At 42.9% G+C, this 16,505-nt stretch overlaps 1 protein-coding gene and 1 long non-coding RNA gene across 4 annotated transcripts in view; both read right to left on the bottom strand.

The window, feature by feature from the left end:
* LOC139024104 (uncharacterized) overlaps window positions 1-626 on the bottom strand; it is a 1,102-nt gene extending 476 nt beyond the window's left edge. Inside the window, exons 1-2 of the long non-coding RNA XR_011475338.1 lie at window positions 520-626; window positions 441-472 (exon numbers count right to left, since the gene is read on the bottom strand). This is a non-coding gene — a long non-coding RNA (uncharacterized lncRNA). The remainder of the gene's footprint in view (window positions 1-440; window positions 473-519) is intronic.
* A 228-nt stretch (window positions 627-854) lies between these two features.
* The window catches only part of pparg (peroxisome proliferator-activated receptor gamma), a 55,124-nt gene continuing 39,473 nt past the window's right edge, over window positions 855-16,505 (bottom strand). Inside the window, exons 7-9 of one of the 3 annotated variants that reach the window (XM_070438548.1) lie at window positions 9,577-9,692; window positions 1,511-2,625; window positions 855-877 (exon numbers count right to left, since the gene is read on the bottom strand). In XM_070438548.1, coding sequence (XP_070294649.1) covers window positions 2,494-2,625; window positions 9,577-9,692 — 248 coding nt within the window. In that variant the 3' untranslated portion in view covers window positions 855-877; window positions 1,511-2,493. The other 2 variants (XM_024136769.2, XM_070438549.1) reach the window with 2 other exon arrangements.

A 16,505-nucleotide genomic window follows, 5' to 3' on the forward strand; every position in this document is an offset into this window, starting at 1 on the left:
CTAATGGGATTAATAAATTATGAAAAGAGATAATTAGAAAATATTTATTTACATATTTTGACAAGTTCAAGAGTCTAAAACAGTTTTTTTTTTAAATGCAAAAACCAGTCCCATTTGCACTTTTGAAAAAAAATGTCTGTTTCAACAACAAAAAATAGTAGCAAATAACATCAACATAAAAATCTGAAAAATACTGTATTTGAAATACAACAAGTACAGCATTTTAAACATAAGGTGTTTTACTCTGAGATTTTGTATTTATTTATCCATCTACGCATGTACATAAAATATGTATTTATTTATATGGCTTTAGATTTCACACATTCATTGATCCAAAATACAAATTAACAGCTGGCAAATTATTCAAAATATCATATGAAGCACAATTATATTATATATCTACATAATGAGCTCACACACTATAGTAACCCTATAGACACATATAGAAACCCTATAGACACACATAGAAACCCTTAGACAGACTATAGAAACCCTATAGAGACAGACATATCTAGTAACCCTATAGACACACTATGGTAACCCTATAGACACACTATAGTAACGCCTATAGACACACTATAGTAACCCTATAGACACACTATACGTAACCTATAACAGACTATAGTAACCCTTAGACACACTTAAGTACCCTATACGCACACATAGAAACCCTATAGACCACACTATAGAAACCCTATGACACACTATATAACCAAGAAACTATAGAACCAAACACTATAGTTAACCGCTTACGACACACTAGTAACCCTATAACACACTATAGACAACCTATAGAAACTAGACACTAGTAGGAAGCCCTATATGAAAGCCTACGATAACCTCTAAAGCACTAGAACCCTATAGAAGCACTAGAACCCTCTATAAGCACTATAGAAACCCTCTAGAAGCACTAGAAACCCGTCTAGAACACTGAAACCCTATAGAACGCATCAGAACCCTCTAAAGCCTAGAAATCCCTCTAGAAGCACTAGAAACGCCTATATACGACGCCTATAGAAGTCACTTAAAACCTATTAGACAGCACTAAAACCTCTAGAAGCCATAAAACCCTCAGAAGCACTTAGAAACCTCTATATAAACTCCTTAGAACACTAGAACGCAGTATAGAAGCACTAGAAACCGCTATAGAAGCACATAGCCCTTATTAAAACCTCTAAAAGCACTAGAACCCCTATGAAACGCCTCTAGCAAGCACCTACGCAAACCCTATATGAAGCACTACAGAAACCGTATCAGAAACCTAGAACCCTATAGACAGCACTTTAGAAACCATAGAAACCCATATATGGAAGCACTATAATAATCAACCAATTTGAAACCTCTCTAGAAGCACTAGACAACCCTATATAAACCCTCTAGAATCACTAAACCATATAAAGCACTAGAAACCCGATAGAAAGCACTAAGACCCTATATAAACCTCTAGAACACTTAGAACCTAAAAACCTCTAGAAGCTACTATAAACCCTATAAAGCACTAACTAGAAACCCTATAGAAACACTAGAAACCCTATAGAAGCACTATAGAAACACTAGAAACCCTATAGAAGCACTATATAAACCCTATAGAAACCCTATAGAAGCACTATAGAAACCCTATAGAAACCCTATAGAAGCACTAGAAACCCTATAGAAGCACTAGAAACCCTATAGAAACACTATAGGAGCACTAGAAACCCTATAGAAGCACTAGAAACCCTATAGAAACCCTATAGAAACCCTATAGAAGCACTATTGAAACCCTGTAGAAGCACTATAGAAGCGTCATAGAAACACTATATAAGCACTATAGAAACCCTATCGAAACCACTCTCTATGTTGCAGGTGAGTCAACTGAGATCAGATCTGACAGGTGGACCTTCTACCTGTTACCTAGTGTAGCCTATCTGGTCCTATGGGGATAAACCTTTAAGACAGTTACATCTTGATATTATAGATGTAAGTTTTTGTTTATAAACTCTAATGAACCTACATACAGCATAACGTATATTAATTGGTGGAACTACAGTATATGGCTCATAATAATCACAGTGGTTTTTTCCTTTTCCTTTCCAACAGCGCCAATAGAACCATTTAGAATCTATAACGTCAGACAGGTTAACATCTCATTCTGACTAGTAGTTACTAGTCCCTAATATAGTATTCCAATATTTATTATTTTACCTTTATTTAACTAAGCAAGTCAGTTAAGAACACATTTTTATTTACAATGAAGGTTAACTGCCTTGTTCAGGGGCAGAACGACAGCTTGGAGATTCGATCCACCAACCTTTCGGTTACTGGCCCAATGCTCTAACCCCTAGGCTACCTGCCGCCCCAATATGCCTCATCAGTGGCATCAATAGGACTAACACATCCATATGCGGTTTTGAACCGGTGTTTTTCCGTTACCTTGGATGAAAAACTATTTAATATAGTGCGTAAAAGTAGTGCACTATATAGGGAATAGGGTGCCATTTCATATTGACCCTACTAGTAGAGGTCTCTCATGATCTCCTGCAGCAGTGGGTGGAGACACATGTCCACTTCAGTCTTCTTCAGTAGCTGGATTAGGTGCACGTGGTCTGTTACTATCTGCCTCAGGTCTGTCATCTTCTGCAGAACCTAAACGATACATAATATGTTTCATTTGTTAGGAACCTTTCATACACAGTCAACAAATTAAAACGATCAAATACATTTAAAAAAAAAGGCAGAAGACAGATCCCAAATGTGCAAACACAGGAAGTTGATTTGAGAGCAAGGGAATAGCCACAGGAATAGATTTAGAACTCTTTATTGTATTATAACTAGAATTAGAATCCATTAGAGTATTCTACAGTATATCTCCAGAAACCAATTAGAGTATTCTACAGTATATCTCCAGAACCCATTAGAGTATTCTACAGTATATCTCCAGAACCCATTAGAGTATTCTACAGTATACACTACCGGTCAAAAGTTTTAGAACACCTACTCATTTAAGGGTTTTTCTTTATTTGTACTATTTTCTACATTGTAGAATAATAGTGAAGACATCAAACTATGAAATAACACATACGGAATCATGTAGTAACCAAAAAAGTGTTAAACAAATCAAAATATATTTTATATTTGAGATTCTTCAAATAGTTACTCTTTGCCTTGACAGTTTTGCACACTCTTGGCATTCTCTCGACCAGCTTCACCTGGAATGCTTTTCCAACAGTCTTGAAGGAGTTGCCACATATGCTGAGCACTTGTTGGCTGATTTTCCTTCACTCTCAATTTAGTTGAGGTCGGGTGATTGGGGAGGCCAGGTCAACTGATGCAGCACTCCATCACTCTCCTTCTTGGTAAAATAGCCCTTACACAACCTGGAGGTGTGTTGGGCCATTGTCCTGTTGAAAGAAAATTATAGTTCCACTAAGGCCAAACCAGATGGGATGGCATATCACTGCAGAATGCTGTGATAGCCATGCTGGTTAAGTGTGCCTTGAATTCTAAATACATCACAGACAGTATTACCAGCAAAGTACCCCCACACCATAACACCTCCTCCTCCATGCTTTACAGTGGGATATGCATATGCGGAGATCATCCGTTCACCCACACCACGTCTCAGAAAGATCTCCAATTTGGACTCCAGACCAAAGGAAAAATGTCCACTGGTCTAATGTCCATTGCTTGTATTTCTTGGCCCAAACAAGCCTCATCTTCTTATTGGTATCCTTTAGTAGTGGTTTCTTTGCAGCAATTCAACCATGAAGGCCTGATTCACACAATCTCCTCTGAACAGTTGATGTTGAGATGTGTCTATTACTTGACCTCTGTGAAGCATTTATTTGGGCTGCAATTTCTGAGGCTGCTAACTCTAATGAACTTATCCTCTGTAGCAGAGGTAACTCTGMGTCTTCCATTCCTGTGGCGGTCCTCATGAGAGCCAGATTCATCATAGCGCTTGATGGTTTTTGCGACTGCACTTGAAGAAACTTTCAAAGTTCTTGAAATTTTCTGAATTGACGGACCTTTATGTCTTAAAGTAATGATGGACTGTCATTTCTCTTTGCTTATTTGAGCTGTTCTTGCCATAATATGGACTTGGTCTTTTACCAAATAGGGCTATCTTCTGTATACAAATATTCTACCTTGTCACAACACAACTGATTGGCATTAAGAAGGAAAGAAATCACACAAATTAACTTTTAAGAAGGCACACCTGTTAATTTAAATGCATTCCAGGTGACTACCTCATGAAACTGGTTGAGAGAATGCCAAGAGTGTGCAAAGCTGTCATCAAGGCAAAGGGTGGCTTTTTGAAGAATCTCAAATATAAAATATATTTTGATTTGTTTAAAACTTTTTTGGTTACTACATTATTCCATATGTGTTATTTCATAGTTTTGATGTCTTCACTATTATTCTACAACGTAGAAAATAGTCAAAATAAAGAAAAACCCTGGAATGAGTAGGTGTTCTAAAACTTTTGACCGGTAGTGTATCTCCAGCACCCATAATCCAAGTCGATGTATATTCACGTAATAATAAGGACCACGCCCACAAATTGGGGAAAACAAACATTCTTCCCCATTCACCCCAGTTATAAAAGAGACAACTTCGTTGTTGATTTTTAGTAAAAAGCTGCTGTGTTGTTCAATGTACATGTAACCAGGTCAAAAATCACGACCTACGGATCGCAATGCTCCCACGTAGGGAAATAGAGCCTGCGAGAAGAGCCCTGTGGCTTCAGGGTATTCTAAGTGGGAGAGTGGGAAATGTGGGGACGCAGTGTCCAAGTAAGCTATGTGTGAGAAAAATATTTCATCTGTACAAGACATTTAACTTGTTTACTAAATCAAATCAAATGTATTTATATAGCCCTTCTTACATCAGCTGATGTCACAAAGTGCTGCACAGAAACCCAGCCTAAAACCCCAAACAGCAAGCAATGCAGGTGTAGAAGCACGGTGGCTAGGAAAACCTCCCTAGAAAAGCCAAAACCTAGGAAGAAACCTAGAGAGGAACCAGGCTATGAGGGGTGGCCAGTCCTCTTCTTGCTGTGCCGGGTGGAGATTATAACAGAACATGGCCAAGATGTTCAAATGTTCATAGATGACCAGCAGGGTCAAATAATAATAATCACAGTGTTACGGATACAGGTATCCTGTGTGAGTGTATCCTGTGTGTATTTATTTTCTCTCCTTCTCCCCTCACAGGTGGCAATCATCGTTCCCCAATCAGTCAACAATCAGTCATCAATCAGAAGACACACCTCCACACAAGTGGCCCATGGGCATACACTACCTGTAGGAATACTTGTCTAAGAACACTAGTTAGAACTGGGCGGTCCACCCACTGTATTTTTGGTTAGTTAGCTGTATTGAAGTAGGCTAGTCTAGCTAGTCTAGGAGTGTTTTTGGCTATTTGTTTCTTTCCTTGGGTCCAGCTCAGCCCCTTTTCCTGCCCCCCCCCCTTTACCGTGTGTTTACCAAATAAACCATGAGTGTTTGACGGTAATTTAGTTGTGTGGTTTTTCGTTCTCACTGTTACGTTTTCACTTATACTTTGACTGAGTTATGTTACGGGTCTCGTTACCATCCCCCCTAGACTGCCGGGCCAAAGGGATTCGTAACACACAGTGAATGATAGTCTGTTAGTAACTCCACTCACTACTTGTAGCTGTATAGTCTGTTAGTAACTCCACTCACTACTTGTAGTTGTAGAGTCTGTTAGTAACTCCACTCACTACTTGTAGTTGTATTGTCTGTTAGTAACTCCACTCACTACTTGTAGTTGTATAGTCTGTTAGTAACTCCACTCACTACTTGTAGTTGTATAGTCTGTTAGTAACTCCACTCACTACTTGTAGTTGTATAGTCTGTTAGTAACTCTGCTGGTGGCCTGCTGGAGGTCATTTTGCAGGGCGCTGGCAGTGCACCTCAGTGCACCTCCTTGCACAAAGGCGGAGGTAGCGGTCCTGCTGCTGGGTTGTTGCCCTCCTACGGCCTCCTCCACGTCTCTTGATGTACTGGCCTGTCTCCTGGTAGCGCCTCCATGCTCTGGACACTACGCTGACAGACACAGCAAACCTTTTTGCCACAGCTCGCATTGATGTGCCATCCTGGATGAACTGCACTACCTGAGTCCAATTTGTGGGGTTGCTACGGCCCACAGTATACAGATAAACTAGAGTGTAAAGCACGCATGCAATTCAAATAGTCGCCACACCATACGAATCAGCCGTCGCAGTAATGCAGAGGAACTGGGAGTAAGGTGTTGCTGGGTCCCCGACGTGCAAATTCACAGAAGAGCGTCCTTTTGGGGTGGTCGTTTGCAATTGCCTAGTGCTTAGACCTTTTGGTGGTCTAATTTCCGTTGTGCCAAGCATTTAAGATTTTTTGGGTAAATGGTGTGCGGGCAGTGGTTTGCTGGTCCTATGGAAGCAGCTTTGGGATTTCAACAAATGTGGATTAGAAGATGTGGAGAGGTTAAGCGAGGTTGGGATTGTGTTTTTGAGGTGTCCCTTATAATGTTTCTTGGAGACGAGAGTGATGCGGTAGTAAGACGTAAGAGGTATAGGACGTGGGGGAGGGATGAGAAAAGGCGATATTGTGCATACAGAGGGGGGGGGAGGGATGAGGGGGCTAGCGGAGACTGGCCGTGGGCTTGTTGCACTGGGTTTTTCCGCTAGCGTGACAAAGCATGGGTAGAGGTCGTTAATAATTTATATGGGCGAGGATGACCCTTAAAACTGTGAGCGATTAAACAAAAATAAAGAAAAGGTGAGCGAGGATTGTGCCTCTAGGATGAAAATTCCTCGTGTAAGGTAATAATAAGGGCAGTTAGGAGATGCCCACGACGACAGTTTAAGCCGATGAATACGGGTCACCTAGTTTTTTTAAATAATTTTCATTTTTGTGCATGAAGTAGTTTTGATACACAGAAAAGCAGAACTTAATATTTGGTCAAGAACCTTGTTTGCAATTACAGAGATCATACGTTTCCTGGAGTTTGACCAGGTTTGCCACACTCGCAGCAGGGATTTTGTCCACTCCTCCATACAGACTTCTCTCAGATCCTTCAGTTTCGGGGCTGTCGCTGGGCAATACGGACTTTCAGCGCCCTCCAAAGATTTTCTATTGGGTTCAGTCTGGAGACTGGCTAGGCCACTCCAACCTTGAGTACTTGCATGGCACTCACTGGACGTTTCCTGGCTGTGTGTTGTGGGTCGTTGTCATGCTGGAAGACCCAGCCCACAGATCATTCAATGCTCTTACAGGAAGAAGAGGTCGTTGCCAAGATCTCGCGATACATGGCCCATCCATCCTCCCCTCAATACGGTGCAGTCGTCCTGTCCCCTTTGCAGAAAGCATCCCCAAAGAATGATGTTTCCACCTCCATGCTTCATGTGTTGGATGGTGTTTGGGGTGTACTCATCCTTCTTCTTCCTCCAACACGTCGAGTGGAGTTTAGACCAAAAAGCCCAATTTTGTCTCATCAGACCACATGACCTTCTCCCATTCTTCCTCTATCATCCAGATGGTCATTGGCAAACTTCAGACGGGCCTGGACATCCCGGCTTGAGCAGGGGGCTTGCGTGCGCTGCAGTATTTTACCATTGACGGCATATGTGTTACTAATTGGTTTCTTTGAGACTGTGGTCCCAGCTCTTCTTCAGGTCATTGACCAGGTCCTGCCGTGTAGTTCTGGCTGATCCCTCACCTTTCTCATGTATCATTGATGCCCCACGAGGTGAGATCTTGCATGGAGCCCCAGACCGAGGATGATTGACCGTCATCTTGAACTTCTTCCATTTTCTAATATTGCCAACATTGTTGCCTTCTCACCAAGCTGCTTGCCTATTGTCCTGTAGCCCATCCCGCTTGTGCAGGTCTACAATTTTATCCCTGATGTCCTCAACAGCTCTCTGGTCTGGCCTTGTGGAGAGTGATGTCTGTTTGATTGGTGTGTGGACAGGTCTTTTTATACAGGTAAGAGTTCAAACAGGTGCAGTTAATACAGGTAATGAGTGGAGAACAGGAGGCTTCTTAAAGAAAAAACTAACAGGTCTGGTGAGAGTCGGATTCTTACTGGTTGGAAGGTGATCAAATACTTATGTCTGCAATAAAATGCAAATTTAATTATTAAAAATCATACAATGTGATTTTCTGGATTTTTGTTTTAGATTTCCGTTCTCTCACATGTTGAAGTGTACCTATGATAAAAATTACAGACCTCTACATGCTTTGTAAGTAGGAAAACCTGCAAAATCGGCAGTGTATCAAATACTTGTTCTCCCCACTGTATATATATACACAGTGTGTGCAAATGAGGTAAGATAAGGGAGGTAAGGCAATAAAATAGGTGATAGTGCCGAGGTAATTACAATATAGCAATTGTAATTGGCACCCCCATAGAGAATTCCATAGGTCCGGACAACAGGCCCTCCGATTTGACACACTGAACTCTATCTGAGAAGTAGTTGGTGAACCAGGCGAGGCAGTCATTTGAGAAACCAAGGCTGTTGAGTCTGCCGATAAGAATGTTGTGATTGACAGAGTCGAAAGCCTTGGCCAGGTTGATGAAGTCGGCTGCACAGTAATGTCTCTTATCGATGGAGGTTATGATATCGTTTAGGACCTTGAGCATGGCTGAGGTGCACCCATGACCAGTTCTGAAACCAGATTGCATAGCGGAGAACGTACGGTGGGATTCGAAATGGTCGGTGATCTGTTTGTTAACTTGGCTTTCGAAAACCTTAGAAAGGCAGGGTAGGATAGATACAGGTCTGTAGCAGTTTGGGTCTAGAGTGTCTCCCTCTTTGAAGAGGGGGATGACCGCGGCAGCTTTCCAATCTTTGGGGATCTTAGGCGATACGAAAGAGGTTGAACAGGCTAGTAATAGGGGTTGCAACAATTTCGGCAGATAATTTTAGAGAGGGTCAAGATTGTCTAGCCCGGCTGATTTGTAGAGGTTCAGAATTTGCAGCTCTTTCAGAACATCAGCTATCTGGATTTGGGTGAAGGAGAAATGGGGGAGGCTTGGGCGAGTTGCTGTGGGGGGTGCAGGGCAGTTGACCGGGGTAGCGGTAGCCAGGTGGAAGGCATGGCCAGCCGTAGAAAAATGCTTATTGAAATTCTCAAATGTCGTGGATTTATCGGTGGTGACAGTGTTTCCTAGCCTCAGTGCAGTGGGCAGCTGGGAAGAGGGGCTCTTATTCACCATTAACTTTTTTGAATTTGTGCTATTTGTAATTCCACTCACTACTTGTTGCTGTATAGTCCGTTTGTAACCCATTAGACTATTAGAATTAGAATCAGAACAGAGCATTAGATTAGAATTAGAATCCATTTTAGTATTAGACTATTAGAACTAGAATCAAAACAGAGTATTAGAACCCATTAGACTATTAGAACTAGAATCAGAACACAGAGCATTAGATTAGAATTAGATTCCATTTTAGTATTAGACTATTAGAACTAGAATCAGAACAGAGTATTAGAACTAGAATTAGAACCCGTTAGAGTATTCTACAGTATATCTTCAGAACCCATCAGAGTATTTTCTACAGTATACTGTAAATCTCCATGATAATACCTTGGCGAAGAGCTGCAGGGAGTCTGGGTGGTTGAGTTTCAGTTGGAGCTCCAGAGAGTGGAGGACTGTTTCCTGTAGCTCCTCAATGGGCTTCACATTCAGCAGGCCTGGACGATCTACACACACACACACACACACACACACACACACACACACACACACACACACACACACACACACACACACACACACACACACACACAGGATGTGTCAGCTTGAGGCTTTCAGCACAACTTGTTTAATGCAGGACTGAGAGCTGAGGTTGATATGTGTGTGAAAGGGGAATGTGTCTGATAAAGTCATGATTTAAATAACTGTTAGTTATATTTTCTATAACTATATTTAATTATATTTTAAGCCTGGCTAAAATGTATGTTGTATGTGTGTTGTACAGGGTAAAATACCAGGAGTGTTGTGTAGGGTAAAATACCAGGAGTGTTGTATAGGGTAAAATACCAGGAGTGTTGTATAGGGTAAAATACCAGGAGTGTTGTGTAGGGTAAAATACCAGGAGTGTTGTGTAGGGTAAAATACCAGGAGTGTTGTATAGGGTAAAATGCCAGGAGTGTTGTATAGGGTAAAATACCAGGAGTGTTGTGTAGGGTAAAATACCAGGAGTGTTGTGTAGGGTAAAATACCAGGAGTGTTGTGTAGGGTAAAATGCCAGGAGTGTTGTGTAGGGTAAAATACAGGAGTGTTGTGTAGGGTAAATGCCAGGAGTGTTGTGTAGGGTAAAATACCAGGAGTGTTGTATAGGGTAAAAATAGGCAGGAGTGGTTGGGTTAGGGCAGTGCACCAGGATTGTAGGGTGGAGCACCAGGAGTGTTGGGTAGGGTAGAGTACCAGGCAAGATGGTCCCCCATACATACACTATGTATGTGGAAATGCATTCAAATTAGTGTATTCAGCTATTTCAGCCACACCTGTTACTGAGAGGTGTATTTTTTAATTTTTTTATTTAACCTTTATTTAACCAGGAAGGGCTCATTGAGTTTTGAAATCTCTTTTTAAAGAGTGTCCTGGCCAAGATTGGCAGCACCAAGTCATTACACAATTACAGACATGACAAACTACTGGTAATCTAGTAAAAACCTTAGAATTCATAGGAGTATAACAAAATCATAAAACAGCAAATTAAAAACATTGACAAGTCAGAGAATCAGCCTCAAAATCCTTCATCAATGATTTAAAAACACCAATCAGGACAAGTTCTTCCAGTTTTAAAGTATTTTGTAAGGCGTTCCAAGCCGATGGCACAGAGTACATAAAATCCCTTTTACCAAATTCAGTTCGGACATTTGGAACGAAGGAAGTACCCACCACATTTCTGAACAATAAATAATGCCCAAATAAAATGGTAGTAAACCCAAAATGGCTTTGTAAATATAAGTATACCAGTGACTGAGCCTACGATTGACTACAGAAGGCCAGCCAACCCTGGTATATAAACTGCAGTAGTATAAGATCGAGCACACAGCCATGCAATCGCCATAGACACATTGGAGGTAGAATGGCCATACTGAAGAGCTCCGTTTTTTTTTTATTATAAAAAAAGTATTTTACCTTTAATTACCTAGGCAAGTCAGTTAAGAACAAATTATTATTTTCAATGACGGCCTAGAAACAGTGGATTAACTGCCTTGTTCAGGGGCAGAACGACAGATTTTTACCTTGTCAGCTCGGCGATTCGATCTTGCAACTTTTCGGTTGCTTGTCCAACGCTCTAACCACTAGGCTACCTGCCACCCCAGTGATATTCAATGTGGCACCATCATAGAATACCTCCTTTCCAACAAGTCAGTTTGTGAAATTTCTGCCCTGCTAGAGCTGCCTCCGTCAACTGTAAGTGCTGTTATTGTAAAGTGGAAACTTCTAGGAGCAACAATGGCTCAGCCACGAAGTGGTAGGCCACACAAGCTCACAGAACAGGACCGCGTAGCGAGTAAAAATCATCTGTCCTCGGTTGCAACACTAACTACCGAGTTCCAAACTGCCTCTGGAAGCAACGTCAGCACAATAACTGTTCTTCGGGAGCTTCAAGAAATGGGTTTCCATGGCCGAGCAGCCTAAGATCACCATGCGCAATGCCAAGCGTCGGCTGGAGTGGTGCAAAGCTCACTGCCACTGGACTCAGGAACAATGGAAACACGAGTAAAGAATCACTCTTCACCATCTGGCAGTACGACGGATTAATCTGGGTTTGGCGGATACCAGGAGAACGCTACCTGCCCGAATACATAGGCCCTTTCCTGTTTCAGCATGACAATGCCCCCATGCAGAAAGAGAGGTCCATATAGAAATAGTTTGTCTAGATCGGTGTGGAAGACCTGTCCTTGCACAGAGCCCTGACCTCAATCCCATTGAACACCTTTGGGATGAATTGGAACACCGACTGCAAGCCAGGCCTAATCGCCCAACATCAGTGCCCGACCTCACTAATGCTCTTGTGGCTGAATGGAAGCAAGTCCCCGCAGCAATATTCCAACATCTAGTGGAAAGCCTTCCCAGAAGAGTGGAGGCTGTTATAGCAGCAAAGGGGGGACCAACTACATATTGATGCCCATGATTTTGGAATTAGATATTCGACGAGCACGTGTCCACATACTTTTTTTGGTCATGTAGTGTACATGTCTTGTTGTGGACAAGACCCACCTGGCCCCCCTAACCGTAACCCCTCTAGTCAATATGCATATAAGTGATGGAGCTAAAGGCTGCCACGTTCAAGGAGCAAAAAACTAATCCGGATGCTTATAAGAAATCCCGCTATGCCCTCCGACGTACCATCAAACAGACAAAGCGTCAATACAGGATGAAGATTGAATCCTACTACAGGATCGAATCCTCTGGCGCTCGTCAGATGTGGTAGGGCTTACAAATGATCATGGATTACAAATGGAAACCCAGCCGTGAGCTGCACAGTGACACGAGCCTACCAGATTAGCTAAGTGCCTTATATGCTCGCTTCGAGGCAAGCAACACTGAACCATGCATGAGAGCACCAGCTGTTCTAGACGACTGTGTGATCACGCTCTTCACTGTGTCCTCACTGACATTTTCAACCTCTTCCTGACCCAATCTGTAATACCTACATGTTTCAAGTAGACCACCATAGTCCCTGTACCCAAGAACGCCAAGGTAAACTACCTAAATGACTTCCACCCAGTAGGACTCATATCTGTAGCCATAAATTGCTTTGAAAGGCTGGTCATGGCTCACAGCAACACCATCATCCTGGAAACCCTAGACTCACTCCAATTTGCATTCCGCCCCAACAGATCACACAAACTCTATTGCACTCCACCCTGCCCTTTCCCACCTAGACAAAAGGAACACCTATGTGAAATGCTGTTCATTGACTACAGCTCATCACGAAGCTAATGACCCTGGGACTGCAACTGGATCCTGGACTTCCTGACGGGCCGACCCCAGGTGGTGAGGGTAGGCAACAACACATCCGCCACGCTGACCATACTTCCTGTTCACCCACGACTGCATGGCCAAGCACGACTCCAACCACATCAATAAGTTTGCAGACGGCACGATAGTGGTAGGCCTGATCACTGACAACGATGAGACAACCTATAGGGAGGTCAGAGACCTGGCAGTGTGGTGCCAGGACAACAACCTCTTCCTCAACGTGAGTAAGACAAAGGAGCTGATCGTGGACTACAGGAAAAGGAGGGCCGAACACGCCCCCATTTACATTGACAGGGCTGTAGTGGATCGGGTCGAGAGCGTCAAGTTCCTTCACTAAGGAACTATCATGGTCCTAACACACCAAGGCAGTAGTGAAGAGGGCACAAAAATGCATATTCCCCCTCAGGGATAGAGAGAGCGATATAGAGAGAGCAATATAGATAGATGAATAGAGAGCGAGAGAGGGAGAGAAATAGCGAGTGATAGAGAGTTCAAGGTTGGAGTGTTATCAAACAGTAAAGCCACTGCTCACCGATCAATCTAAAGGTAAATGATCTGGGTTAGTTGTATAATCTGTGAGAGAGAAAGGGGTGGAGGGGCGGGGGGTAGTGATTGTGACTCAGCAGTAGGCTATAGTGTATAATGAAGCACTGACTCTAATATAACCCTTACATAACCCTAATATAAAACTAAACCTAATATAACCCTAACCCTAATATAACCCTAACCCTAATATAACCCTAATATAACCCTAATATCACCCTAATGTTATTGTGGGTGTAGCGAAATGCTTGTGTTCCTAGCTCCAACACTGCAGTAGTATAACAATTCACATACAATACACACAGCTAAAAGTAAAATAATGGAATTAAGAAATATATAAATATTAGGACGAGCAACGTCGGAGTGGCATTGACAAAAATACAGTATATACATATGAAATGAGTAAAGCAGTATGTAAACATTATTAAAGTGACCAGTGATTCCATGTCTATGTATATAGGGCAGCAGCCTCTAAGGTGCAGGGTTCAGTAACCGGGTGGTAGCTGGCTAGTCTGATGGCCTTGAGATAGAAACTGTTTTTCAATCTCTCGCTCCCAGCTTTGATGCACCTGTACTGACCTCGCCTTCTGGTTGGTAGCGGCATGAACAGGCAGTGGCTCGGGTGGATGTCCTTGATTATCTTTTTGGCCTTCCTTTGACATCGGGTGCTGTAGGTGTCCTGTAGGGCGGGTAGTTTGGCCCCGGTAATGGGTTGGGCAGACCGCACTACCCTCTGGAGAGCCTTGCGGTTGCGGGTGGTGCTGTTGCCGTACCAGGCGGTAATACAGCCCGACAGGATGTTTTCAATTGTGCATCTGTAAAAATTTGTGAAGGTTTCAAGTGKCAAGTCAAATTTCTTTAGCCTCCTGAGGTTGAAGAGGCTCTGTTGCGCCTTCTTCACTGGGTGGTCTATTTCAATTTGTCAGTGATGTGTATGCCAAGGAACTTGAAGCTTTCCACCTTCTCCACTGCAGTCCTGTCAATGTAGATAGGGGGTGCACCCTCTGCTGTTCCCTGAAATCCACAATCATCTCATTTGTTTTGTTGACATTGAGTGAGGTTGTTTTCCAGGCACCACACTCCCAGAGCCCTTACCTCCTCCCTGTAGGCTGTCTCCTCATCGTTGGTAATCAAGCCTACTACTGTTGTGTCGTCTGCATTTAACACCATAGGGTACCATGGTGTTGAATACTGAGCTATCGTCAATAAACAACATTCTGGTCCCGTGTGGCTCAGTTGGTAGAGCATGGCGCTTGCAACGCCAGGGTTGTGGGTTCATTCCCCACGGGGGGACCAGGATGAATATGTATGAACTTTCCAATTTGTAAGTCGCTCTGGATAAGAGCGTCTGCTAAATGACTTAAATGTAAATATAGGTATTCCTCTTCAGATGGGATAGGGCAGTGTGCAGAGTAATGGTGATTGCATCGTCTGTGGATCTATTGGGGCGGTAAGCAAATTGAAGTGGGTCTAGGGTGGCAGGTAAGGTAGCGGTGATATGATCCTTGACTAGTCTCTCAAAGCACTTCATGATGACAGAGGTGAGTACTACGGGGCGATAGTCATTAAGTTCAGTTACATTTGCCTTCTTGGGTACAGGAACAATGGTGGCCATCTTGAAGCATGTGGGGACAGCAGACTGGGATAGGGAGAGATTGAATATGCCCGTAAACACACCAGCCAGCTGGTCTGCACATGCTCTGAGGACGCGGCTAGGGATGCTGTCTGGGCCAGCAACCTTGCGAGGGTTAACACGTTTAAATGTTTTACTCACGTTGGAACCGGAGGAGAGCCCACAGTCCTTGGTAGCCGGCCACATCGGTGGCACTGTTATCCTCAAAGCGTGAGAAGAATGTATTTAGCCTGTCCGGAAGCAAGACGTCGGTCTCTGCGACGTGGCTGGTTTTCCTTTTGTAGTCCGTGATTGTCTGTAGTCCCTGCCACATACGTCTCGTGTCTGAGCCATTGAATTGCGACTCCACTTTATCTCTATACTGACGTTTAGCTTGTTTGATTGTCTTGCGGAGTGAATAACTACACTGTTTATATTCTGCCATATTACTTGCCATGGTTAAATGCTGTGGTTCGCACTATCAGTTTTGCACGAATGCTACCATCTATCCACGGTTTCTGGTTAGAGTAGGTTTTAATAGACAGTGGGTGCTACATCTCCTATACACTACCTTATGAACTCAGTCACCGTATCCGTGTATGTGTCTAGATTATTTTCGCAAGCTACCCGGAACATATCCCAGTCCACGTGATCAAAACAGTCCTGAAGCGTGGATTCCGATTGGTCAGACCAGCGTTGAATAGTACAAAGCACGGGCACTTCCTGTTTGTGTTTCTGCCTATAGGACGTGAGGAGCAAGATGGAGTCGTGGTCAGATTTGCTGAAAGGAGGGCGAGGTAGGGCCTTGAAAGCATTCCGGAAGTTTGAATAGCAATGGTCGAGAGTCTTAGTAGCTTGAGTACGACAGTCAATATGTTGATAGAACTTTGGCAGCCTAGTCCTCAGATTTTCTTTGTTAAAATCCCCAGCTACAATAAATGCAGCCTCAGAATATGTGGTTTCCAGTTTGCATAAAATCCAGTAAAGTTCTTTGAGAGCCGTCGAGGTTTCAGCTTGAGCTTTTCAGCTTGAGGTGGGATGCTACGCATCCCGGATCCGGGAGCACCCCCATCAGTAAAAAAAGCTGACTAGCATAGCCTAGTATAGCGCCACAAGTAAATACTAGCATCTAAATATCATTAAATCACAAGTCCAAGACACCAGATGAAAGATACAGATCTTGTGAATCCAGCCATCATTTCTGATTTTTAAAATGTTTTACAGGGAAGACACAATATGTAAATCTATTAGCTAACCACGATAGCAAAAGACACAACTTTTTTTTCTCCACCATTTTTTTCCTGCATAGGTAGCTATCACAATTTCGACCAAATAAAGATATAAATAGCCACTAACC

The sequence above is a fragment of the Salvelinus sp. IW2-2015 genome, unplaced genomic scaffold (assembly GCF_002910315.2).
Source record: "Salvelinus sp. IW2-2015 unplaced genomic scaffold, ASM291031v2 Un_scaffold1010, whole genome shotgun sequence".
NCBI classification, from domain to species: domain Eukaryota; kingdom Metazoa; phylum Chordata; class Actinopteri; order Salmoniformes; family Salmonidae; genus Salvelinus; species Salvelinus sp. IW2-2015.